At 45.1% G+C, this 26,610-nt stretch overlaps 1 protein-coding gene across 2 annotated transcripts in view; it reads left to right on the forward strand.

The window, feature by feature from the left end:
• The window catches only part of LOC143927234 (transient receptor potential cation channel subfamily M member 2-like), a 219,172-nt gene that overhangs the window by 186,135 nt on the left and 6,427 nt on the right, over positions 1–26,610 (forward strand). For both annotated transcript variants that reach the window (XM_077451231.1, XM_077451230.1), the window contains exons 26-33: positions 6,326–6,407; positions 7,011–7,162; positions 10,261–10,337; positions 11,920–12,015; positions 17,591–17,677; positions 19,925–20,030; positions 25,917–26,018; positions 26,103–26,213. In XM_077451231.1, coding sequence (XP_077307357.1) covers positions 6,326–6,407; positions 7,011–7,162; positions 10,261–10,337; positions 11,920–12,015; positions 17,591–17,677; positions 19,925–20,030; positions 25,917–26,018; positions 26,103–26,213 — 813 coding nt within the window. The remainder of the gene's footprint in view (positions 1–6,325; positions 6,408–7,010; positions 7,163–10,260; positions 10,338–11,919; positions 12,016–17,590; positions 17,678–19,924; positions 20,031–25,916; positions 26,019–26,102; positions 26,214–26,610) is intronic.

Raw genomic sequence — 26,610 nt, forward strand, 5'->3', positions numbered from 1 at the left:
GGTGTGGGACTGATGTCTCGTTCAATTCAAAGTAGTCCTGTAAGCAGGTTTGAATAAACGTTTTGTTGCTGGGGATCGCCATTAGATGTGGGTCGTTCCTCCAGTGCAGAAACGTGGAGTGGGTAGACTTGTCTCCCAAAATCAGTGAGATGGGTGCATGGTCAGACCATGTTATGGGTTGGATATCAGTGTCAGTGGCATCTTGTAGCAATTGTTTATTTCCCACGAATAGATCTATTCTGGAGTAAGTGCAGTGAGGTTTCAAAAAGAAAGTAAAGTCTCTTTCCGATGCATGTTGACACCTCCAGATATCAAATAGGTAGTTAGCGTGAAGAAATTGAGTGAGAGTCGCTGGACGTGGTTTCCTGGTTGATGGCCCTTTGACGTCTATGGAGTCATCAGGTGCAAGGTTAAAGTCTCCGCATAAAATGGTTTGGCCCTGTTGGAGGCCTTGAATTTTTTTCCAGAGCTTGTGAAGAAATCGCATTTCACCTGAATTTGGGGAGTAGATGTTTACTAGTGTATAGGTGACGTTGTTTAGTTCTCCTATCAGTATGATATATCGCCCTTGAGGGTCAGGTGTAATTGAGATTAGTTTGAACGTAATGGTGTCTTTAATGGCGATGAGAACTCCTTTCGATTTGGTTGGGGCGATAGCAAAGAATATATGGTGGAAGTTTTTATGAGACATGGTGGGAGGTTTTTCCTGGCAGAAGTGTGTCTCCTGTGAGACTATAGTGAGTATCTTTTCTCCGGGTGGTTCAGGCCCTTAACGTTTAAGGAGGTAATTTTGATTGGCATTGTGGATTAGATGTTGCGTGTAGTGTTACAAGGTTAGTGACAGTACCTGAATGGGGATCCTGCGTCAGCAGTGTATCAGGTCCGGTGGTGCCCTAGGGGACAATGTTAAGGTAGCCACTAGATGTGGTGGTCAACTTACGTGAGAGAAGTAGCGTATCGGCTTCCGCTGGAATTCGGTAGTTTCGGTGTTGTTCAGTGTCGGTCTTTGCTGAAAAGAAGTGCAAGTAGTTGTGGACTGTAAAGAAGTCAGAAACGGAGCAATAAAGAATGTCAGTATTGTGACAGTATTTCAACAAGTATGCTGTACGCATAAACAGGGATTAGGGTAACTTGGGAATGAGCAGTAACTACCGCGACCGAAAGAGCTATTCAGAGGAAGAAGAGGGCTCCGACGGGCAATCCAGGGCTTGCATGTTACCTGGAATTTTGGAGACATTTCAGGTGGTAATTTCATCAGAAGGGTCAAAGTCATCCCAGTCGCCAGTATTGCGGCTGCTTGTGGTGCGGTGTGGGTGACGTTGCTCCAACGGTTCTAAGATGTGCCACTGGCACAGCAGGGAGAGGCATTCGTCAAGGTTGCGGACAGAGAAAATTCTTTTTTTTTAAATGATGTGGGCCCCCCCAATCCATACCAGACCCTTATCCGAGCATGCAGCCTGGTAGGTCAGGAAAGGGAGGGGACGAGCGAGTACCCCCCCCCTAGAACCATACCAGGTGGCATGCCCTCGACATGGGGGGTGGGTGCTTTGGGGTAGAAGGGGATCTGCGCCCCACACCTCAAAGCAGCTTGCCCTCATGTTGATGGCCTGGCCAGTGGTTGTTGGAGTGCCCAGATCCTGGCCCCCCTATGTGAATGGGTATCGGGTACATTGTACCCCTACCCATTCACCAAAAAAAATGTGAAATGTTACCAAAATACAAGAGCCGGTTTTTGACAAATCCTTTATTAAATAAGAAGCCTCTCCTGGAACTGTCATCTCCTGGAGCCGTCATCTCCCAGAACCATCATCTCCCAGAGCTGTCATCTCCTGGTGTCTTGTTCTTCTTGTGCTGTCTTCTTCCTCACTGCCGCTGTCATCTTCCTCGGCTGCCCGTTACCCACTAAAAAAACAAAAAAGCCTGTCTTGTCCTGAAGCTGTCCTTCTCCATTGGGATGTCGCCCCGCTGTTCAGCACCTCTTATATAGCCATGGGGCGTGACCATCCAATGACGATGCCCAGAGAGCCCGCCCCTTGTGACATCACAGTTTCCTGGCCCCCTCCTTAGCAACTAGCTATACACAGTGTTTTAAATTGAAAAATAAAAACTGCAAAGCGCAAAACACATCAAAAATTGCATCACAAACACAACACTTGCATTTCTGGTGTGATTCCATTAAGTCCATTACACACAAAACTCGGTAAAAAAGTCCCTATCTCTTTCCAAAAAAGCACAAGCTGCAAAATGCATAGAACCTGTACCGTAGGAAACCATATAAAAATGGATTTTAGTGTGTTTTTGCAAACTGTAAAACACACTAAAAAACAGAGGTGTGAACCTAGGGTCAATTGTCACTTCTCCAGTTCACTGTTATAAAATTGTCTGTGAGTAAAAAGTTGTCATGGGGTACAATAGTTATTTAACATAACTCAAGAGCACAGTTAAAAAACGTAAACTATGTTTGATATATTAGAAATTTCCCAACTGCTGCATTTATTTTATTTGCACACTTCACCTTCTCATATTTGATTGCTTTTGATATGTATAATCCACTTTCATGCAGTGTCTGCTCTCTATAATCCCTCCTTTTAGTTCACCATGATAGAGGCAGCTAATAGGTTATAGGCTCAGCTACAGGATCCTCAGGTACTTGCAGTAGATGAACTGGTGATGCCTTGGGACCAGTTCTCCACGATCTATGATTTCTCTCTACTACAGCTTTTTCCTTGACTGACTACCGTATATACTCGAGTATAAGCCGAGATTTTCAGCCTCTTTTTTGAGGCTGAAAGTGCCCCCCTCGGCTTATACTCGAGTCATCGCTGTCTGCCCGCTCGATCAGCGTGTCGAGCAGACAGACAGCGGCCATTCTGATTCAAAAGCCGCGCCTCCGGCTCCCCCTTCGCCTGTGATAGGCGGAACACTGAATTTCCCAGCAGCCTGTGTTCCGCCTATCACGGACTTCGTATCATCCTCGTACTACGGACGAGGATGATACGACGTCTGTGATAGGCGGAACACAGGCTGCTGGGAAATTCAGTGTTCCGCCTATCACAGGCGAAGGCGGCGGCGCAGCTTTTGAATTTTACAATGGCCGCCGACGAACGAAGAGGGCACGGGACGGAGGCAAGGCACAGGACGGCACGGCACGGGACGGGACGGGACGGGACCGGAGGCAAGGCATGGCGGCGAGGCACGGCGGCGAGGCACGGCGGCGAGGCACGGAGGCAAGGAGGCTCGGCACGGGACGGAGGCTCGGGACAAAGGCTCAGGACACAGGTAGGCTGGACACACACACACACACACACACACACACACACACACACACACAGGGATGGATGGATGGATGGAGACACACACACACAGGGATGGATGGACGGACACACAGGGATGGACGGACACACAGGGATGGACGGACACACAGGGATGGACGGACACACACACAGGGATGGACAGGCATGTCTTACCCTCGGCTTATACACGAGTCAATAAGTTTGCCAGTTTTTTTGGGGGTAAATTGGGGGCCTCGGCTTATATTCGGGTCGGCCTATACTCGAGTATATACGGTACCTTGTACAATTTGGGTGGAGGGAATCCCTGTGTTTCAGGTCACCCTTTTTGGCCCAGGAGAACAGGGTATTCCAACATTGTGTACATGTGAGTTGACTGTCCTTGGGTCCTTCTGGATCCTCATGACCTGCTGTTGCAAGGCCTGATCTTCCAGGCCTCTTTATGGTCCTATTGAAGCCAAAGTCTGCAAAGACAAAGGAGACTGTGATTTTGTTCCCACTCCTATGGAGGTTAGGAAGGCTACTTTATTGAGGATTTACTTAGAAGTCTTTTGTTGCTTGGTACGAGGCTATCAGTTTTCATTCTCGCAAGTAGATTGAGGGCCATTCCTTGGCCTTCCCCCTATGGAGGTTGATCTGTGGCTGGCCTTGAGTATGCACAAGGATAAGATTTAAGCCTTGGCAGTCTTTTTTGAGAGGCCTTTTTTCAGAGGCCAAATGCTTTTCATTCCTTGATGTGTGCTTTTTGAGCATTGGGTTAGGCATATTTCCACTCTGGACAGCCAGCCGTTGACTTCATGAGATCTCAGTTTGGTTCCTGTACCTGGTTCCTTTGGTTCTGTCATACAGAAAAACTATTTGAGTCCATTTGGGACCTTCCTTTAGTTCTTTTGATGTGGGAGGTTGCATTTTATGGTTACCATTACTTTGGCATTGAAGATTCAGAATTGGTTCCCTTTTCCTGTAAGGAGCCATTCCTAGTCCTGGTCCACCATGCCAAGGTGGTTCTTTGGCCTCAGTTGTCATTGTTGCCTAAGTTGTTTTCTGCCTTCTGTCTCATCTGGGATAATGGGATATTGTGTTGCCTTCTTTCTGTCTTAGGCCTCAGAGGCCAGGGCAAAGCTCTTCACAATTCGATGGTCACTGAAGTCTACTGCTGTGATTCAGCAATCATATTCTCTCTTTTGGCAATGTCCATGGGTCCAAAGAGGTCACACACCACACCTTCCAATTTTACCATTTCCTGTTGGATTTGTCAGCTTATTGCTTGAGCTTATGGTTTGAAAAAGGGAACGTTACACCCTTTCAGGTGCTTCCTAGGCTATTCATTATCAAATTTCTGTAGCTCAAGTTTGAAGGCCACTGCTTGGTCTTCAGTTCACTTGATTCCTTCTGTCGTACAGAAAAATCAGTTTTATCCCATTTGAGATCTTGCTTTCATTTTGTTTGTTTGTTTTTTTACGTGGAAGGTTGTGTTTTATGATTGTCTTTACTGTGGATTTGAGGATTTCAAATTGGTTGCCTTTTCCTGTAAGGAGCCATTCCTCGACCTCCACTGTGCCAAGGTGGTTCTTCGCCTCAGCTGTAGTTGTTGCCGAAGGTTTTTTCTGCTTTCTATCTCATCCAGAATATTGTGTTGTCTTTTTTTAATCTAAGCCTCAGACGTGGGGGGGTGGCAAAGCTGTTCATAATTCGACCATGTTCATGCTATTAGGTTTTACCTGAAGTCGACTGCCGCAAATCAGCAATTGGAACCTTTATTTCTGCTACCCGGGGGCTCAAAGAGCACTTTCCAATTCTACTGTTGGATTTGTCAGCTCATTGCTCAAATTTATGGTTTGAAAGGGAATGTTCCACCCTTTTAGGTGCTGCTTGGGCTATTCATCATCAAACTTCTGTAGCTTGAGTTTGAAGTCAACTGCCTGGTCTTTAGTTCACAATTTTATTTATTTATTATTTTTTTTATTACAGATACTTATATAGTGATGACATCTTATACGCTTTAAATATATATGGTACATTCACATCAGCAGTCCCTGCCCTCAAGAAGCTTACAATCTAAGGTCCCTACCTTACAGTCATACATACACAAACTAGGGCCAATTTAGACAGGAGTCAATTAACCTACCAGCATGTCTTTGGAGTATAAGCGGAAACCCACACAGGTACAGGGAGAACCTGCAGACTCTAGGCAGGTTGTGCTGTGGTTGGGATTTGAACCAATGACCCTCATGCTGCCAAGTGGAAGTGATAACCACTTAGCCACTTTTACAAAATGTTATCCAGGGAGTGTTAGGGCTGCTGAAGACATTACTTGTCACAGTTTTTTGCAGGCTGGTACGTGAGGTTTTTCTTGTTACTGGTTAAGTTTTGGTGGGGCCTGTTAGCTTGTTGACGTCAAAGAAGACGCTCTGTGTCTTGTGATGCGCAATAAAGAAAGCTGGATTATTAGCTTACCTGTAAAAATCTATTTCTTGGAGTACATCACGGGACACATAGATCCCACCTCTCTGTCTTTGTGGTTTATGGCTTGCTACAGAACTGAAGTCTTGCCTAATGGGGAGGGGTTGTGCATAGGAGGGGACTTCCTGTATATTTTTGCCAGTGTCCGGTCACCTGTAGGTGGCACATAACCCTATTCATAGGGATTTTCCATGATGTATTCCAAGAAATTGAATTTACAGGTAAGCCCCAAACCCTGTTTTTTTTATTTTTTTTCACTATCTGTAAGGGTGGAATAATGACTGCTTCTGTAAATGGGCCAGCAACATAAGGGGAATTTTTCCCACTGACCAATGAACTGGCATTATCAAGGTTTCCCCAAGACCTGAAAATTATTTCAAGAATTTCTAAAGGGGCCAAAAAGGTTGAGAAAGACTGATGTAGAGCAAGAGCCTGTCTCATTTGATACAAATTAAAAGGATTATTTCGGTTTTCCTTTATATTACGTTTTAGTCAATTTAAATGAAATTGCAGAGCGATTGTACAATCTGAGTGCATAGTGTCCATCTTAACTGTGCTGTCTTGTGTTGCAGATGGATAAGTCTACACAATTTCTGAACTGGATCATCTCTGCCTTAACGGAGAAAGGTTTCAGCAGTAAGACAAGGCTATTAGGTAAGTGTGAGTGCAGACTGGCAGGGCCGGACTTACCATTGGGCTTGACTTGGCTCAAGCCCATGGGCACCACCCAATAGAGATACATAGCCGAGTGTACTCGGCTTGGCTCACAGTCACGTCCAGTCCCGCCCTGTGATGGACATAACACAGGGACTGGGCGTGACTGTGAGCCGAGCCGAGTACACTCGGCTACTTTCGGCTCCACACGGGACTGCGAGAGGACCCAAGAGCCGCCGAGAGCACCTGAGAGCCGCCTAGATACACAGGACTCTGTATCTCGGCGGCGCCATTTTTAAACTACAAGACTGCAATGACAAGGCTGCAAATAACACTGATAAGGCTGCATTGATGGGCATTTAAATGTAAGTTTCCTAAAAGTTTTTTTCCTTAAAATTCCCTCCTAAACTTGGGGTGCGTGTTATACGCTGGCGCATGTTATACACCGATAAATACGGTAATGTATAGAAAGTAGGGCCCGAAAGTGACTTAAGCCCAGGGGCCCCCACCACCCTAAGTCCTGCCCTGCAGACTGATATGTTATGTGTATATTGATATGAGGTGGGGTTCTGTTATGATATCTCTCCTGTCTTCCCCGGCCAGTTCACAGCAGTTCACAGGAAGAAAAGTTAGCAGCAGGCACAGATGGATACGTCGACCAGCACTGTCTGTACCACATAAACTCTCGGATCCTGAACTACCCGGGCTCTAAAATGAGCCGCTACCCAGTGCCCGACGAGCTGGTGCCATGGGAGGTGAGTCCATTCTGGTGGCAGGAAGACTATTGCAGTTTCAAGATAAAGTTCTCTGGCACTCAAGGCAAGGATGCCAAGTGCGCCCCCTTCTCCCTGAACTTTTTAATTTGGCAGTCCGAAAAGAGAGTTCATTAAATAATAAGGATTACATTACAACTGAAGACAAAACTTTTATTTTTATTTTTTGTTGGAGTGGAGACGGATTAGAGCTCCTATCAAGTTTTTATTGCTGTCTGTGCCCCCGAGAGGGAGCACAACCTCTTTATTTGTCCTGTTTACCATTATCTTTCAAAGTGAAAATAGAACAAAATCTCACACTGGGGGATGTCTTCAGAAAATTAATAGAGGGAGAATCTTGTAATGGGGACACAACTTCTGACGGCCTGGGGGTCCCCAATTTGCAGGGGTTTCCTCTCACTTCCTGTTGTGGCTATGAGACAGGAAGTAAAGTGAAATCTCCCCAATGGGACACAGGTGGCTACATAAATACAGTGACAGGGGTGATGACGCTATCCCAGTGCTTTTCGACCTTCTTTCAGTCAAGGCACCCTTTAAAAATGATGAATTAAGGACAATCTTGAGGCACCCTTTAAAAATCATGGACAGTCTCGAGGCACCTCATTCTAAAATGTAAAAATGACTCTAATAGTTTTACATAACGCAGCAACATCCACACAAGGAGGACACCCAACCTTAAATTTATCGTGAATTATTCGTCCAAAGCAAATACACTTTTTTTTCGCACTGGTACTCACTAGTATTCCAATTATCTAAAAAGAACCATTATGGAGAGAGAATTCCATTTGTTGTTACCACCATCCCAAATATATTGTATATACCAGTGATGGCGAACCTTGGCACCCCAGATGTTTTGGAACTACATTTCCCATGATGCTCATGCACCCTGCAGTGTAGGTGAGCATCATGGGAAATGTAGTTCCAAAACATCTGGGGTGCCAAGGTTCTCCATCACTGGTATATAGAGAATGAGTACCTTCTGTTACTAAGGAACTTTAAGGGCAAACTTTTGAAGACACAATATTTTCAAAACATAGAAAAATGTATTATTTCATAAAACAGTGTAACGGTCAAGGATAACAACCATACACAAAGTGAAACATAATATCCATATATAGTATATGAGATAAAAAAAGCGCTTCTCCTATGGACCGACACGTTTCGTGAGATTCAAGATAAATCCCTTCTCCAGGGGCATGAAGGAGAGACAAACGCTATCATCCCTCATCAAGGATTGATATTCCCATATTTCCAGCCATATGTTGATCTGTACAAGTCTACTGCTGGGACCTTATTTTTGGGGGATCCTTGTGAGGAATCTCTCGAGCCTTGAGGATATTTTATTTATTTTTTACTTAGTGATTTCCTTCATTCTGGATATGTGTCCTCATTTTTTGCTCAGCGCCATCCTAACAATCTTTTTAACAAATATTTGATTCCATGAATGTAGTATTGAGCATCTCCGACTATTATCTCCTTCATGCCCCTGAAGAAGGGATTTATCTTGAATCTCACGAAACGTGTCGGGCCATAGGAGAAGTGTTTTTTTTTTTTTTTCTCATATACTATATATGGATATTATGTATCACATTGTGTATGGTTGTTATCCTTGACCGTTACACTGTTTTATGAAATAATATATTTTTCTATGTTTTGAAAATATTGTGTCTTCAAAAGTTCGCCCTTGAAGTCCCTTAGTACCGGGGGTACTCATTCTCTACATATAGACTAGTATTCCAATGTTTCTCTTCTTCCCTCAGTTTTTCTCCATCACTCAGCTAATTGACCCCAAAGCTGATGGAGAGGGGCATGGGAGGATCAAACAAGATGCTATGCAAGCGACTGGCATCCTCCATATCAACTGATGATGCCATTGGTTGTCAGGATTCTGGCAGCTAGAAGGTTGTAATGGTGCACAATGAAAACCCATGACTCTGTGTAGACTTAGCCCTTGTACACACGGTCGGAGATTCAGACGGAATGTGTCCTATCGGACCATTTTGTCGGATATTCCGACTGTGTGTGGTCTGCATCGGACTGTTTCCGTCGGAATATCCGACGGACCAACTTTTCCAACTTGCCGGTAAAATTTTCCGACAAAATGCTCCGATCAGACATACTCCGATCATGTGTAGCCTACTCCGACGGACAAAGTGCCACGCATGCTCAGATCAAATTCCTAGACCAGGGATATGCAATTAGCGGACCTCCAGCTGTTGCAGAACTACAAGTCCCATGAGGCATAGCAAGACTCTGACAGCCACAAGCATGATACCCAGAGGCAGAGGCATGATGGGACTTGTAGTTTTGCAACAGCTGGAGGTCAGCTAACTGCATATCCCTGTCCTAGACCAAAGCTATTGGCTACTAGCCTGAACGTAGTCCCGTCCTAATGAAATAACGTCATCACGTTATGTAAAATCTGATTTTCCGACAACTTTGCTTGACCGTGTGTATGCAACAGTTTCGAACAAAATCCGTCGGATTTGGTTGCCGGAATGTCCGACCGTGTGTACAAGGACTAAGGGTCGGTTCACAATGAGGCAGTACGGCTTGCAGCGCAACTGCCTCAGGCGACCTGCACCCGACTTCAGCGGCGGCTTGCAAAATGACTTCTGTATAGAAGTCAATGACAGTCGCCTGAAGTCGTCTCAAAAGTAGCACAGGAACCTTTTTCTAAGTCGGAGAGACTTGTGTCGCTCCTATTAGAACAGTTCCATTGTACAGAATGGAGCGCGACTTGTCAGGCGGCTAAGTCGCCGGACAAGTTGCCCCTGTGTGAACCGAGTCTAGAAGGCAGGCTTCATCCACACATTAGCTTGTATCCAATTTTTTATTTACATTTTTAGGCATTTTATTAAGGCACCCCAGAAGAAAAATCAAGGTACCCTGGTTGAAAAAGGCTGCTCCATCCCAAAAATAAAAAATAAAGTTTTGCCTATAGTTCTACTTTAAGTAAAATTACTAAGAGGCTACAATTACCAAAAAACAAAAAAAACAACAACAACAACACATACACACAAAGTGGTGATATGTGGATATTCCTGATATGATCAACTTACCTTGCATATCACCCACAGGTGGAATACCCAGGATATAATCCTCCCTTATACAATGCTGATAGGATTGACCGTGGGACGTATGACCCAAACACTGAGTAAGTCCTATCATTTTCAGCATCTTACCACTCATATTTACAGGTCGAAAAAGCGCAAAAAATTACTATCCTAAAGTTCAGGGTAAAACTGATTCTTCTGACTTTGTATTAAGGCCCTCTGTGGACATCTGAACATTCAACCTGAAACCAGGGCCATCTTTAATAGTGATAGGACCCTGGGCAAAAAATGTCTTGGGCCCCCCTCAATGCAATTTCACTCTCCACTTGCTCTGAGACATACAATAAATAGGAGCTAGACAGATCAAGCAGCAATTGTGATTGGTTGCCAGCGGTTACAGCATATAATTCAGCTTACTGACTGGTTGCTGGAGGTTACAGCACACATTATGGCTCACTGGTTAGTTGCTAGAAGTTACAGCAAATGATTTCCACTTGTTAATTGGTTGCTAGAGATTTCTGTACAGTAATACTGCTCACTGATTGGTTGCTAGAGGTTACAGCACATCATCTCCTCACTGCAGGGAGGCGTGATATACATATGAATGCCTCCTTTTTTTACATATTAATGACGCTGGCCGCAACTATTTAATTATGAATGCTGCCGCTATTTACATATGAATGCCGATATTTACATGTAAACACAGGGTCTGCAGGTGAGTCATCTGTGCACAACAATAGGGCAGAGCTGGGCAGCTTTAGTACCAGCACTTCATACTGAGATATCGGGACACAGGACTAAAACTTCAAAGGACAAGGGAATTTAAACTAGGATAGTTGGCAAGGATGAGGCAGCTGCTTTGGGTCCCACATCAGTGACAGGGCCCAGGGCAGCTGCCCCTTTTGCCCTGCCTTAAAGACGGCCCTGCCTGAAACTTATGTAGACCCCCCCCCCCCCCTCCAGATTTCCAGTGAAGAGTACTGATTATGCAACAACATGCAAACACATTGTATTTAGTTGTGCAACTTTAACCTTGTGGTACCAGTTTGGTGAAGACACACGACTGTGCCCCTGTGCACAAAGCCAGCTCCATAAAGATATGGTGTGACCAGACCAGTTTGTTGAGGATGAATCTGAGTGGCCTGACTTCAACCCTAGTGGGGTGAACTGAAATGTCAATTGCTGGCCAGATCTTCTCATCCAACATCAGTACCTGACTTCACTCATGCTGTTTTAGTTGAATGGGAACAAATTCCCAAAGACACACACCAAAATCTTCCCAGAGGAGCGAAGGCTGTTATTGGAGCAATGGGGCACCTACCATAATACTGTAAGTTCCATGTTTTTTTGAAAGGTATTTCCAACACGCAGGGATAGTAGTATGTCACATTTTTAACCATTTCACATATAGTTTTGCCATTTCCCAAATGGTGACAAAATAGACAAAATGAATGCTGTACTCACAAATCCATACACCACCAAGCTGAATATGGACATCTGTTGTGTTGTCTACATTCATACGTGAGGAATGGTAAAATTATTCCTCCATGGAACCTACAGAGAGCATCACAGCAAACTATACGTTACCATCTCTAATTCTATAGAGGAAGATTAAAGAGGTCCTGTCCTGTGTGCAGCCTCTGGACCTAACCTGTGTTCTCTTTGTGTCTCTCCTAAATCCAGGATGGAGCAGAAGAACCGCAAGTACAATTCCGTAGATGGACTCTATGACTTCCGCAGTTGTTGTGGCACCTATACAGTCAAGGATGGTTTGCCCCTGTGAGTCCAATGTGTCTTATGTTGTCTTCTGTCATTCAGCACAGATCTGTATCGGCCCCAATTCCTGACCTTTGTGAGGGGTGTCTGATGGACCCCCTGACCTCATATGTGTAAAAATGGTAGAAAAAGGTGAAAGTGAAATTTGTGGATGTGGTTTGTACAGAGCCCAAGAGAGGGCAAGCAGCTGGTCAGAGCAAGGCAGTCACCCACTTGTGTCTTGAAAATGAAATGCCTCCAAACTAATGGCAATGGCTTTAGAGGGAAAGGTCTACCTTCTGGTTTATCATTTACCATCATTGTAACTGTGACTTCACCCTCAAACACAATGTACCGAGGATTCATCACTGTCAGCCCACCAATGGTAGAGTGGGAAGGGTCACACCATTTTATTTCGCACCAGGTGACACCAACCCTAGTAACGCCACTGGCACCATTTTATTTTGCACCGGGTGAAACCAACCCTAGTAACACCACTGACACCATTTTATTTCGCATCAGGTGACACCAACCCTAGTAACGCCACTGCACCCTCAAACACAATGTACAGAGGATTCATCACTGTCTGCACACCAATGGTAGAGTGGGAAGGGTCACACCATTTTATTTCGCACCGGATGACACCAACCCTAGTTACGCCACTACACCCTCAAACACAATGTACCAAGGATTCATCACTGTCTGCCCACCAATGGTAGAGTGGGAAGGGTCACACAATTTTATTTCGCACCGGGTGACACCAACCCTAGTAGCACCACTGACACCATTTTATTTCGCACCGGGTGACACCAACCCTAGTAACGCCACTGGCACCATTTTATTTTGCACCGGGTGAAACCAACCCTAGTAACACCACTGGCACCCTCAAACACAATGTACCAAGGATTCATCACTGTCTGCCCACCAATGGTAGAGTGGGAAGGGTCACACAATTTTATTTCGCACCGGGTGACACCAACCCTAGTAGCACCACTGACACCATTTTATTTCGCACCGGGTGACACCAACCCTAGTAACGCCACTGGCACCATTTTATTTTGCACCGGGTGAAACCAACCCTAGTAACACCACTGGCACCCTCAAACACAATGTACCAAGGATTCATCACTGTCTGCCCACCAATGATAGATTGGGAAGGGTCACACCATTTTATTTCGCACCGGGTGACACCAACCCTAGTAACACCACTGACACCATTTTATTTCGCATCAGGTGACACCAACCCTAGTTACGCCACTGCACCCTCAAACACAATGTACCGAGGATTCATCACTGTCTGCCCACCAATGGTAGAGTGGGAAGGGTCACACCATTTTATTTCGCACCGGGTGACACCAACCCTAGTTACGCCACTACACCCTCAAACACAATGTACCAAGGATTCATCACTGTCTGCCCACCAATGGTAGAGTGGGAAGGGTCACACCATTTTATTTCGCACCGGGTGACACCAACCCTAGTAACGCCACTGACACCATTTTATTTTGCACCCGGTGAAACCAACCCTAGTAGCACCACTGACACCATTTTATTTCGCACCGGGTGACACCAACCCTAGTAAAGCCACTGCACCCTCAAACACAATGTACCGAGGATTCATCACTGTCTGCCCACCAATGGAAGATTGGGAAGGGTCACACCATTTTATTTCGCACCGGGTGACACCAACCCTAGTAACGCCACTGACACCATTTTATTTCGCATCAGGTGACACCAACCCTAGTAACGCCACTGCACCCTCAAACACAATGTACAGAGGATTCATCACTGTCTGCCCACCAATGGTAGAGTGGGAAGGGTCACACCATTTTATTTCGCACCGGATGACACCAACCCTAGTTACGCCACTGCACCCTCAAACACAATGTACCAAGGATTCATCACTGTCTGCCCACCAATGGTAGAGTGGGAAGGGTCACACAATTTTATTTCGCACCGGGTGACACCAACCCTAGTAACACCACTGACACCATTTTATTTCGCATCAGGTGACACCAACCCTAGTAACGCCACTGCACCCTCAAACACAATGTACAGAGGATTCATCACTGTCTGCCCACCAATGGTAGATCGGGAAGGGTCACGCCATTTTATTTCGCACCGGGTGACACCAACCCTAGTTATGCCACTACACCCTTAAACACAATGTACCGAGGATTCATCACTGTCTGCCCACCAATGGTAGATTGGGAAGGGTTACACCATTTTATTTCGCACCGGGTGACACCAACCCTAGTAACGCCACTGACACCATTTTATTTTGCACCCGGTGAAACCAACCCTAGTAGCACCACTGACACCATTTTATTTCGCACCGGGTGACACCAACCCTAGTAAAGCCACTGCACCCTCAAACACAATGTACCGAGGATTCATCACTGTCTGCCCACCAATGGAAGATTGGGAAGGGTCACACCATTTTATTTCGCACTGGGTGACACCAACCCTAGTAACACCACTGACACCATTTTATTTCGCATCAGGTGACACCAACCCTAGTAACGCCACTGCACCCTCAAACACAATGTACAGAGGATTCATCACTGTCTGCCCACCAATGGTAGAGTGGGAAGGGTCACACCATTTTATTTCGCACCGGATGACACCAACCCTAGTTACGCCACTACACCCTCAAACACAATGTACCAAGGATTCATCACTGTCTGCCCACCAATGGTAGAGTGGGAAGGGTCACACAATTTTATTTCGCACCGGGTGACACCAACCCTAGTAACACCACTGACACCATTTTATTTTGCACCCGGTGAAACCAACCCTAGTAGCACCACTGACACCATTTTATTTCGCACCGGGTGACACCAACCCTAGTAAAGCCACTGCACCCTGTCAGCCCACCAATGGTAGAGTGGGAAGGGTCAGTAAAGATCAGGGAGCCCTCTCCGTGAGTCAGAAAGAATGAGTAAAGACAACTCAAAACAGAAACCAAGAACAAAAGAAGAGGTAGGGTTTCTTTGCTTAGACCCCCATTCACATCTCAGCGTTTTGTAGTTTGAAGCTCAAAGCTCCAAAATGATGGAGGAGAAGAAAAAAAACTGTTATTCTCTATGGAGATGGTTCACATTGCCTGAAGCCATAGCTTGAAGCCCAAAAAAGTTCTGGAGCTTTTTTTATAGCTCAAATCGGGCGGATATGAGCGTTTTTGGCACGTTTTTATTCTCATAGAGATAAATAGAAAGCGATATTTGCATGTTTGTATGTGCAGTCACACATTTTGTCACATGTTTTTGCGTGATTTTCTGCTCAAATTAAAGTTTTTCAAAAATAAAATAGTAATAATATATGAATAAATAAATATAAAATAAATACACACATAACTAAAAATCATCATAAATAAATAAAATGTATTAATGATATGTAATAATAAATAAATAATAATTAATCCCTAACCTTAAAAAAATATTAATTCAATTATTAATAATAATAACCATCATCGTAATGTCTTTATTTAGTGTTAGGGTTTGGGTGTTTAGTTATTTATTATTATTTCTTTATTTTTTTATTATTTTTTTAAGGGGTATTCATTTATTCAATTTCTTTATTTTGTATTTGATTTTTATTTATTTGTGTATTTAATTTACATTTATTTATAAAAGTAGTAGTAGTAGTAGTATCATTAACACCCTAACAGTAACAAAAATAAATAAATAACCCTAACCCCAACTTCTAATCCTAACCCTAACCTAACCTTATCTTTAACTCCTTACCCTAATGAAAAAATAATAATAATAAATTATTATTAATTATTTTTATTTACTTGTGTATTTAATTTACATGTATTTATAATTGTTTTATTATTATGAGTAGTAGTAGTATCATTAACACCCTAACTGTACAAAAATAAAACAATAACCCTAACCCCAACTTCTAATCCTAATCCTAACCCTAACTTAACCTTACCTTTAACTCCTTACCCTAATGAAAAAATAATAATAAATTATAATGAATTATTTTTATTTATTTGTGTATTTAATTTACATTTATTTATACATTTTTTATGATTATGAGTAGCAGTATTAGTATCATTAACACCCTAACCATACAAAAATAAAAGAATAACTCTAACCCCAACTTCTAACCCTAACCTAACCTTACCTTTAACCCTTTACCCTAATGAAAAAAATAATAATAAAAAATTAATAATAATAATAATAATAAAAAAGAATTAAAATGTAATGGAAAAGTTTTAAAAAAAAGCTGAAATACCTAACAACAAATGATGTAACAGATAATAGTTTTGTGTATTAGCTAAAAAAAAATACCAAAGCTCAAAAACACTGTATAGAAATCGTACATAAAAACACACGAAAAAATGCCAGAAAAACGCTCAAAGACGCTATGCTCAGGTGGGAATGCAGCCTTAGCGACCTAAACCCTACAGGAGGTAATACATAAGAAAGAACAGCAAAAACTTGCTCTGGAGAGATCACCTTATATTGATTTTTCCCTTTTTCAATAAAGGAGTAATACCCCATGTCACACAGCACCACCGATGGCCGGAGCTCTCAAGGGGGTTATGTGAAATTCTTTCTGTCCTCAATAAACATCATGAATTCCATTCATTTTCTCACTCTATGCCATACCAGAGAGCAGAGAAGAGGTGACAGATAATTTCTTCACTTATAGTAGACCAGGGTAGACATGGGCACCGTCAATAAATTTGTTTTGTTCTGTTCCGTTGCGGTTCGTATCAGAATTAATTTGTACTTCGTATTTCATGTCCGAAATTCAATTTCAATTCGTACGAAATACGAATTGTCGTTAGGTTTGTTAACTTTTTACGAACGTTCTTTACGATGAATTTAAAGGCAAAAATATACCTCAATATGACAGTCGATGCTGATGGAAGTTTGGTTTTTATCCGAAATATGAAATTCCGTTGAAGAATTTCCTATCCGAAATACGAATTTTCGTTAGATGAAGAGCTCTCACCATCCCTGTGCTGTGCTGACTTCCTCCTGGGGCTGCTTATTATGAGGGGCTCCCACCATCCCTGTGCTGTGCTGACTTCCTCCTGGGGCTGCTTATTATGAGGGGCTCCCACCATCCCTGTGCTGTGCTGACTTCCTCCTGGGGCTGCTTATTATGAGGGGCTCCCACCATCCCTGTGCTGACTTCCTCCTGGGGATTCGTAAACAAAAGTTAGTATTTCGTACAAAATTCGGACGCATAACAATTCGTATTTCGGATCCTCCCGAACGTACGAATTTAGGGAAATTCGTACAAATTTGAGATTCCTCCGAAACTAATGGCACATGTCTAGACCAGGGTTGAGGTAGCAGTCATGGTGGTCCATTGGTGTTATCTTCCTGTGGATGGTCCCGGCTTTGGGTTTTCAGAGCATAAATGATGGCTTTTATAGGCCAGTGATATAAATTAAAGAGCACAGTCATTATGTACTGTTTTGCTATGTAGAAGTCCTACCACTTTCTTTATCCTGGAACTCATATGTAGAGTATTCTCTGGAGTAAATGAACAAGGATTTCTTTCTACTAGAATGATGAACAATGGGACCAGGTATACTCTATGTTCACAAAGACAATCTTCTAACTTTATGCAGAAACCCCATGGGACGAACTGGACTGAGAGGAGTTGGGAGTCTACGTTGGTTTGGACCAAACCATTCTTTGCACCCTGTACTGACAAGGTGAGCTGCAATCATCTTTATTTAAATACTTTATTTCTCTACAGTTAATGACTAGATGTGCATCTCGGAACTGAGAATTGAGCGGGACAGTACAGAGGGCTGAATAGAAAAGCAGAGATGATTGAGTAGGGTAGAACAGAGGACTGGGCAGGAGCACACAGATGGCAGGGTAGGACGCAGTGGCGTAACTAGAACCTTCAGGGCCCCGATGCAAGAAACCATGAAGGGCCCCCCTGAACCCCAGCCAGGGCCCTTCCCTCCGAGTCCGGCACTGGAACTCCAGGGCGTGGTCACAGGTATGACCTTTGTGAGCTCTGTAGTTCCACCACTGGTATCAGTATTTATTTTTATTATTATTTTTTTATTTTTAGGTGCCCCATTGGGGGACTGTCCCTAGGCAGGATGGGATCCCTGTCCTCAGAAGAAATGAGGTCCTTTTCTCCAGGGCAGATTAAGTTACTGCCCCCAGGTGAGAAGGGATCCCTGTCCCCAGGGGAGATGGGGGTCCCTGTCCCCACGTGAGAAGGGGTCCCTGTCCCCAGGGAGAGATGGAGGGGGTATGTAATGGTGTGTGGGGGATGGGGTCCTCTCACTCACCATGACCAAGCTGTAGGTCGCGCACTCATCCATGTTGGCCTGGGCTCCATCCAGTGTGCTGGACGGGCGATCAGCATATCTCCCAGAAAGACCTTTCATCATCTGTGTATGACGGGGGAGGAGGGGGGCTGGCAGACAAGCCTGCAGTGTCCTCCGGGGGGCTCTCATAGGGCTGCACTGCATCTGTGTGCTTAAAGTTTGTTTACCCGGGAGAAGTATGCAGTGCAGTGTGGGCCGGACTCAGGGGGGGCGGGACTCTGGCTGGGGAGAACAGACATCGGACTGAGCGGCAATGCATGGAGCAGGAGAGGGGTACTCTGAGGAGCCGGCCGAGGACACAGGTCATGCGGGGAATGCACAACTAAAGAGCAGCCAGTGCGATAGTCGAGCATGGAGCTCTGCTAGTCACCCTCCACCTCCACCACCCGTGTGTATGGTGCACTGGTACCCCTAGCTGCCTATGCTGCTGCCGCCCATATGTAGAGGGGGCTGCATGGGCCCCCTGCAGCACAGGGCCCAGTTGCGGTCGCCACTGCTGCACCCCCTATAGTTACGCCCCTGGTAGGACGGCAAAGGGGGCAGATTAGACAGCAGAGAGGACAGAGCAGGACAGTAGAGAGGATAGAATAGGACAGCACAGAGGTGAAGAGCAAAGAGGACAAAACAGGGATAGATCAGTTGAGCACATAGAACAAAGTAGGACAGTGCAGAAGATGGAACAGATGGCATAAAGGACACAGCAGGACAACAGAGAAAATCGAGGAGGATGGAGCACAGAGTAGGACAGCACCATGGACAGTATGACCCATGTCTCCATGTTCATATCTCTCTGGAGGCTGATTTAAGGCATCTAGTAAGAAGACCCAGAAGCAGCGGCTGCCCTGGGCACAGTGGTATCATGGGCGGTGGGGGAGCACCACAAGGTAATAGGGGGGAGGGGATTTGTGTTGGAAAGGGGGATTTGGGGGGCAGCAGGGAGTAAGTATTGTTCTAGGAGGGGAAATTTGGGGGGGTATGGTAAAATTTAGGGTCGAGAAGGAATGGGGGAAGAAGATTTGTGCTAGGAAGGATGATTAGGGCGCTTTGTGCTGGAAGGGGGGATTTGCAGTGGGGTTATTGGGAGGGGTAATCTTAGGGGTAGATAATTTGTGCATGGAGGAGTGATTTTTTTGGGGGGGGCACTTGAATTGGGGGTGATTTGGGGGGTGGGGGGATACGATTTGTGCTGGGAGGGGGGATTTCAGCAGGGGAACAGATTTGCACTGGGAGGAGGGGGAATTTATGCTTAGGTTTTTTTTTGGGGGGGGGGGGTTTGATGACGCATAATGCTCATACACTTTGGGGGCGGGGGGTGCAGTTTGGCATGTTTGCCATGGGCGCTGTGTGACCTTGTACCGGCACTGCTGGGCACTACACTTGGGTCCTACATCCCCTAAGCGTGCATGTTATGAATGGGGTGGGGGCGCAGTTTGGCATCTTTGCCCTGGGCGCTGTGTGACCTTGTCCCAGCACTGCCCAGAAGAGAGGTCATGTTAGTGGCCCCTGGGGTAACTTGCACCTTTTTAGGGGCTCTAACATTTTTGTTTTTGGAAAACACATTGTGATGTGACTGCACTTACTGACCGATTCATCTCGTGACTTCATTCCTAGGTGGAACATCAGCTCAGCCAATGGAACCATCCGAAAAACATCCAAGAATATGCTGGAAGTTCTGATAGTGAGGAGAAGAGACAACGAGCTTTGGTCATTACCGGGGGTGAGGGCAAAAACAGTATACTACCAATTATTGATCACAGTATTGATGGAAGGGAATAATCTATGCCAAAGGACTGTTTGGTCTTGAGTCAGTGTTTGGGGACTCTGGGTTTACATTGTATTACAAGTCATTCTGGTTAATTATGGGTAAGGTTGAGCCTCCAGGATCATTAGTGTTAGAGGGCATTTGCTCTGGATTGCATATAGTTTTTTGGGATTTTTGTATTTCAACGCTTTCTGGGTAAAGCAAACTAACAACATAAATTATACGCAGATGTAATTGTAAAACACTCTCATTCAATAAATCACAAGATCATGTCACGGCAAATGTACTAATCTCAATGATCTATTTAGGTGACCTTCTCTGATCATGTGACACATGTTCACTGCATAGGTCATATATCAGAAGGCTTGGCCATATCAAATGGTAATAGCTGGTCACCTTGGGTACTGTGTGTAGGTGTAAGCCCTTGTACACACTGTCAGAGATTCCGACTACCAAATCCGACGGTTTAATTCCGGAAGAGGTCCGGAAGTGATGTTGCATACACACGGTCGGACTAAGTTGTCGGAAAATCCGATTGTACATAACGTGATGACGTTATTTCGTTAGGACGGGACTACGTTCAGGCTAGTAGCCAATAGCTTTGGTCTAGGAATTTGATCTGAGCATGCGTGGCACTTTGTCCGTCGGAGTAGGTTACACATTATCGGAGTATGTCTGATCGGAGCATTTTGGCGGAAAATTTTACCGGCAAGTTGGAAAACTTGGTCCGTTGGATATTCCGACGGAAACAGTCCGATGGAGACCACACACAGTCGGAAAATATCCGACAAAACGGTCTGATCGGATACATTCCGTCGGAATGTCCGACCGCGTGTACAAGGGCTAAGACTGCCATGGTACTTCATCACCGGCTGGCAATTCAAAACACCACAAACGCTTTGACCCATGAAAGCAGGAGGTGGTGTCGATTATTATGGAGGCTGTCAGAGGACAAGCATGAGGAGAATATAAACCTTCTAGGAATTGTTTTTTGATTTTTATTTTTTAAATATAATCACAGTAGCTTGTGGGCACATGCTTGTAGCTTGCTCCCTGATTGTGGCTTGCATGTGGATTTTCTGAACATAAGTGGATTTTTTTGAACTAAAGTGGAGAGTTAATAACCAGGAGTTGTGCTTTGACTGCTTCTGCTTGACTGCTTCTGCTTGCAAGTGTTGTTTTTGGGGGTGTTTTATTTTCTCCCCTCCTTTATTTGATACATTTGCTAGCAGTTTTTAAAAGACCTTTTTTGCTGACACTTTTTAAACAGCATTTTTTTTCCCCTCTTTCTTCCTCCCAAATTAGGGGAGGGGTTAATTGTTCACAGGTGTATAAAGGTAGTTATACAAACTCCCCCTTGAGCTTGCTCCCTGATTGTGGCTTGCATGTGGATTTTCTGAACATAAGTGGATTTTTTTGAACTAAAGTGGAGAGTTAATAACCAGGAGTTAAGACAGGAGTCTCTAACCTCTATCCTACATCCATCCTCCCCTCCATTTTAAAGATCCCACTGCAAGGGGCAACCAGACAGCTTTCCAGAAATGTCAGGTTGACAGCAAGCCAGATTCACCGGATCAGAGTGTTTTAAGGGGACAACCGCAGCCAGGTAAGCTCGCACCTCCACTCCCCCCCCCCCCCCCCCCCCCCCCCAGTGATTGTTCCAGGGACTCTGTCCGACCGCCTACGGGGATCAGGAAGGAATTTTTGCCCCACTGGTGCATTTGGCTGCTACTGTCAGGGGGTTTTTTGCCTTCCTCTGGAACAACCATAGGTTAGCATACCCCTACCTCTGGCCTCCTTTCCATTTTTTACGCTATCCTAGGACGACTATTCCAGATCACAGCCAGACTTCTTTTCTAAGCGGAGACCTCCACCTTAAGTAAAGGCAGCTGGAACAGCCAGCAACCGAATACAACAACTCCTTCCGCATCCATATAGGCATCCCCTGATCAACTTGCGCGCTAATAGCCTCAAGCACGGCGGCAAGTCTGATACCTAGCCCCACCTCAGGATCAATACCCTGATCAGGATCATCATCTTAGGCCCATAGTACCATCAACAGCATCCGCAAACCATGTGCTACTTCAAATACTCAGCTGAAGTTCTGCACAGACTAAGGAACATCAACACCACATTGCCATCTTCCATACAAAAAATACTTCAAAGAGAACAACTATTAAAAACCGGACGACAAGCAGCTCCCAACCACAGGAAGACATCTACTCGACCACTACAATTAGATTGCGCCTTGATTAACGCCAGGTCTGCAGTCAAACATAGACTGGAAGTACACGACTTCATCATCGAGAACAATGTAGATTGTCTCTTCATCACCGAAAGCTGGTTAACCTCTGACTGCAACACCATCCTCACCGAATTGGTGCCGGAAAACTACAGGATCCTAACCGAACACCGGATAGGGAAAAAAGGAGGAGGCCTAGCAGTGATCTTTAAAGGTCACCTGGATCTCACTAAACCATCATCTCAGAACCCAGTGTCTTTTATGGAAACCCTGACGCTACATTTTCAACCAACACCCCATGACACCACTCATATTCTACTGTGCTACAGACCACCGGGACCAAAGTCCAATCTTCTTTCACCCCTCACGGAATCCTTTGCAATGCACACCCTAAAATTCAAAAATTTCCTGGCACTCGGAGATTTCAACCTTTGGGCAAACGAGCCTAAAGACCCCATCGCGACTGCCTGCATCAATCAACTAGAAGAACTGGGTCTACAGCAACTGATAAAGACTCCCACGCATGGGTCAGGACACACCCTGGACCTCATTTTCAAACAGAACATCGACGTCAACATACTCGACAACATAACTCTACCATGGACGGATCATCACGCCATCAAATTCAAAATCACTACCAACATCACCAACGCAAAACGGAAACCTGTAACAACGCACTGGACCAGATCGCATAAAAAACTGTACTCCGAAGCCTTCAAAACCACTCTGTCCAAAAAAATATCTACAATAACCTTAAACCACTCTACGGAGGAAACACTCAACTCCCTGAACAAGGCATTACTGCAATCAGCAGACTCGGTAGCACCAAAACGCAGGGCTCTCATCAGGAAGAAAAATGCTGGATGGTTTAATAGCTCCCTCTCCGTACTAAAGCAAGAACGCAGAAGAGCGGAAAGAACATGGAGAAGAAATCCCACCGAGGAAAACCTATTTAACTACAAAGGTCTGACAGAGAATTATCGGAAAGCAATCTTCAAAGCCAAAAAGGACCACTTCTCATATACAATCTCAACGGCCGCAAACCAACCACGGGAACTGTTTAAACTGGTTAATCAATCAATGAATCCGGTGTGCCTAGAACCCCCAGAAAGCGAATCCCAGGATTACTGTGACAAACTGTCAGATTTTTTCATCGATAAAGTCAAAACCATCAGGGAAACAATTTGTCAGAAGAAAACATCCGACCTCAGCCAGCAAATACATAAAGAGGATGTCCGCACCAACATACCGCAACCGCCAAAATTTTCACTATCCCCAATTACCGTAGACAACGCAAAAAACATCATTAATAAACTGCGTGACAGTACCTCACCTATTGACATCATCCCCACAAAACTACTGAAAGAATGCTCCGACATCGTGGCTCCAACCATAACCCACCTCATAAACCGATCATTCCACGAAGGGATTGTTCCCAGCATCCTCAAACAAGGCATTGTCAAACCTCTACTCAAGAAACCAAACCTGGACCCTCAGGATCCAAACAACCGTAGGCCAATTACAAGCCTCAACACCATTTCTAAGATCATGGAGAAAGCTGTAGTACATCAGCTACAACTTCACCTGGATACTCACAAACTCCTGGACCCGCTGCAATCAGGCTTCCGCCCGGGTCATGGAACAGAAACAGCTCTCCTCAAGATTTGGGATGACGCCCTCGAAGCGGCAGATGACGGAGAGCCGTGTCTCCTCGTACTGCTAGACCTAAGTGCAGCGTTTGATACAGTAGATCACAATACTCTACTCGTCCGCCTCACAGAAGTAGCCGGAGTCCAAGACATAGATCTCCATTGGTTCGCGTCCTTCCTAGGAAATCGGTCACAGACAGTGAAACTAGGAAAATTCCTCTCCGAAACTCGGGCAGTCACCTGCGGAGTCCCTCAAGGCTCTCCGTTGTCACCCGTTCTCTTCAACATTTACATTCGCCCACTCCTTCAAATCATCAGATGCTCAGATCTCTGCTTCCACTCTTACGCTGACGACACGCAACTTTATTTCCGGATCAATGGAAAAAAAGATCACCAACAACAACTTGAAAACTGCCTCAAATCAATAGAGGACTGGATGACCACCAACTCCCTCCAGCTGAACCAATCAAAGACAGAGCTTCTTATCTTACACCCAAATCATAAGCCCGCAACCAAAACCTCCTGGTCTCCACCAACCGTCTTTGGGCAGACTATCTCCCCAAAGACCAAAGCCAAGAGTCTCGGGGTTATTTTAGACGCACAAATGTCAATGGATGCGCAAATAGGAGCAGTAGTCAGTCGATCTCACCATCTGCTGCGCATGCTTCGCAGACTCATCCCTTTTATCCCAAAGAATGACAAAGCAGTGGTAGTTGGAACAATCATTAATTCACGACTGGACTACGCAAACTCGCTTTACATAGGATTACCACAATATCAACTTGCGCGATTACAACTGATCCAAAACACGGCGGCAAGGCTGATAACAGGGAAAAAACCCTGGGAATCCATTTCTCCTTCACTGAGGAGCTTACATTGGCTAACCGTAAAAAATCGGATCACGTTCAAGACCCTTTGCCTCACCCACAAATGCGTGCATAGAGAAGCTCCGCAATACCTAATGGAGAAAATAAATCATTACACACCAAACCGCAGTCTTCGATCAGCCAACAAAAACCTCCTCCTCGTGCCCAAAGCCCGGTATAAATCCAAGGGGGATCGGAGATTCGCTGTCCAAGGGCCTCGGCTATGGAATGCTCTACCAATAAACATCCGCCTGGAAGAAAATCACCTGGCTTTTAGGAAAAAACTCAAGACCTTCCTCTTTTAGCAGATGATCAAAGCTCGCCACAGCGCCTAGAGGCGATTCAGTTCGCATTGTGCGCTATATAAGTATTTCATTCATTCATTCATTCATTCATGACCTTCAAACTTTTTTTGAGCTTGTTGAACATCATATTAAAAACTGTGAGTGTTGATAAAGAGTTGCCCCCCCTCTGTCTTTGCAGTTACAGTATAATGGCCTTCATTGTTCTGGGCAAGCTTTCCATAAGGTTTTGGAGTCTGTGGTAATTCGTGCCAAAGGGGCATTTGTGAGGGCAGGCACATATGTTGGACGAGAAGACCTGGCTCGTTGTTCAACCCAGTGGTGTTCAAAATGATTGAGGTCAGGGCTGTGTGCAGGACACTTGAGTTCCTTAACACCACACTGGTCAAATTATGTATTAATGGAGCTCAATTTGCGCAAAGGGGCACTATCATGCTGGAACAAAAAAGGGCTTTCCCCCAACTGTTGCCACAGGTTAAGAAGGGCACAATTGTCCATGGTCTCTTTGGAAAGTGTAGATCATAGGTGCTCAACCTGTGGCCCTCCAGCTGTTGCGGAAGTACAAGTCTCATCACACTTGTGACTGTCAGCCTTGCAATGCCTCGTGGGACTTGTAATTCCACAACAGCTGGAGGGCCACAGATTGAGCACCCATGGTGCAGATGCTTGATCTGCTATAATTTGTATGTATTATGCTGAAATTCCCTTTGCTGTAAATGTTAACCATTCTACTGCAAAGCATTCTGAGTAATGTTCTTCTGAATGTTGGTGATATTTTTCAGGGCACGCTGGATCCCGGACAGCAGATACCCATTAAGTTGCAGGCCCTGCTAAAGCCCACATACCTTGGCCAGTTTCTGGCATTACTGGGCTCTGCGGCAGAGGTTGGTAGTTTGCTGCTTACATGTTGGGGCACTAATCAGGCTAATAGCAGTAATACACAACAACATATCTGTCTTCTCTCATAGGTCTTCCTGGGGTACCTGGATGACCCTCGAAACACAGACAATGCCTGGATAGAGACTCTTGCTGTCAATGTCCACCTGGACAAAAGAGAGGATTTGGACAATTTGATGCAGGTGAATTAACGTTTTGTCTTAATATTGTTGGGCTTGTGGCGCCTCTCAAAGCTGGAGGATTGAGGATTTCCCTGCCGGAAATCAGAATGTTGAAGCAGGCGTCTGTGCACTAATCCAGAAGTGTAGACATGCCGAGAGGGAGACGTCACTAAGACCGACCAGGAGCTTTCACTGTGTGTGGCCTCAGCCAACGTTGCTCCAGAAACACCCCTGATGCATTTTGCCTTGGCCACTGGGGCAAAACACATCATGGGGGCATGTCTGGAGGAGCGCTAGCTGAAGCCGCACTAGCTGAAGCCGCACACAGCTAAAGCAAAGTATCAGTTTGTCTTAATATTGCCACATTTCTTCTCAAAATTGTTGTGTCCGGGAGTGCTTATTAGCTGTAGGAGCTCAG

The sequence above is a fragment of the Lithobates pipiens genome, unplaced genomic scaffold, assembly GCF_037356315.1.
Source record: "Lithobates pipiens isolate NorthernLeopardFrog02 unplaced genomic scaffold, aLitPip1_a1.2 Scaffold_23, whole genome shotgun sequence".
NCBI lineage: Eukaryota > Metazoa > Chordata > Amphibia > Anura > Ranidae > Lithobates > Lithobates pipiens.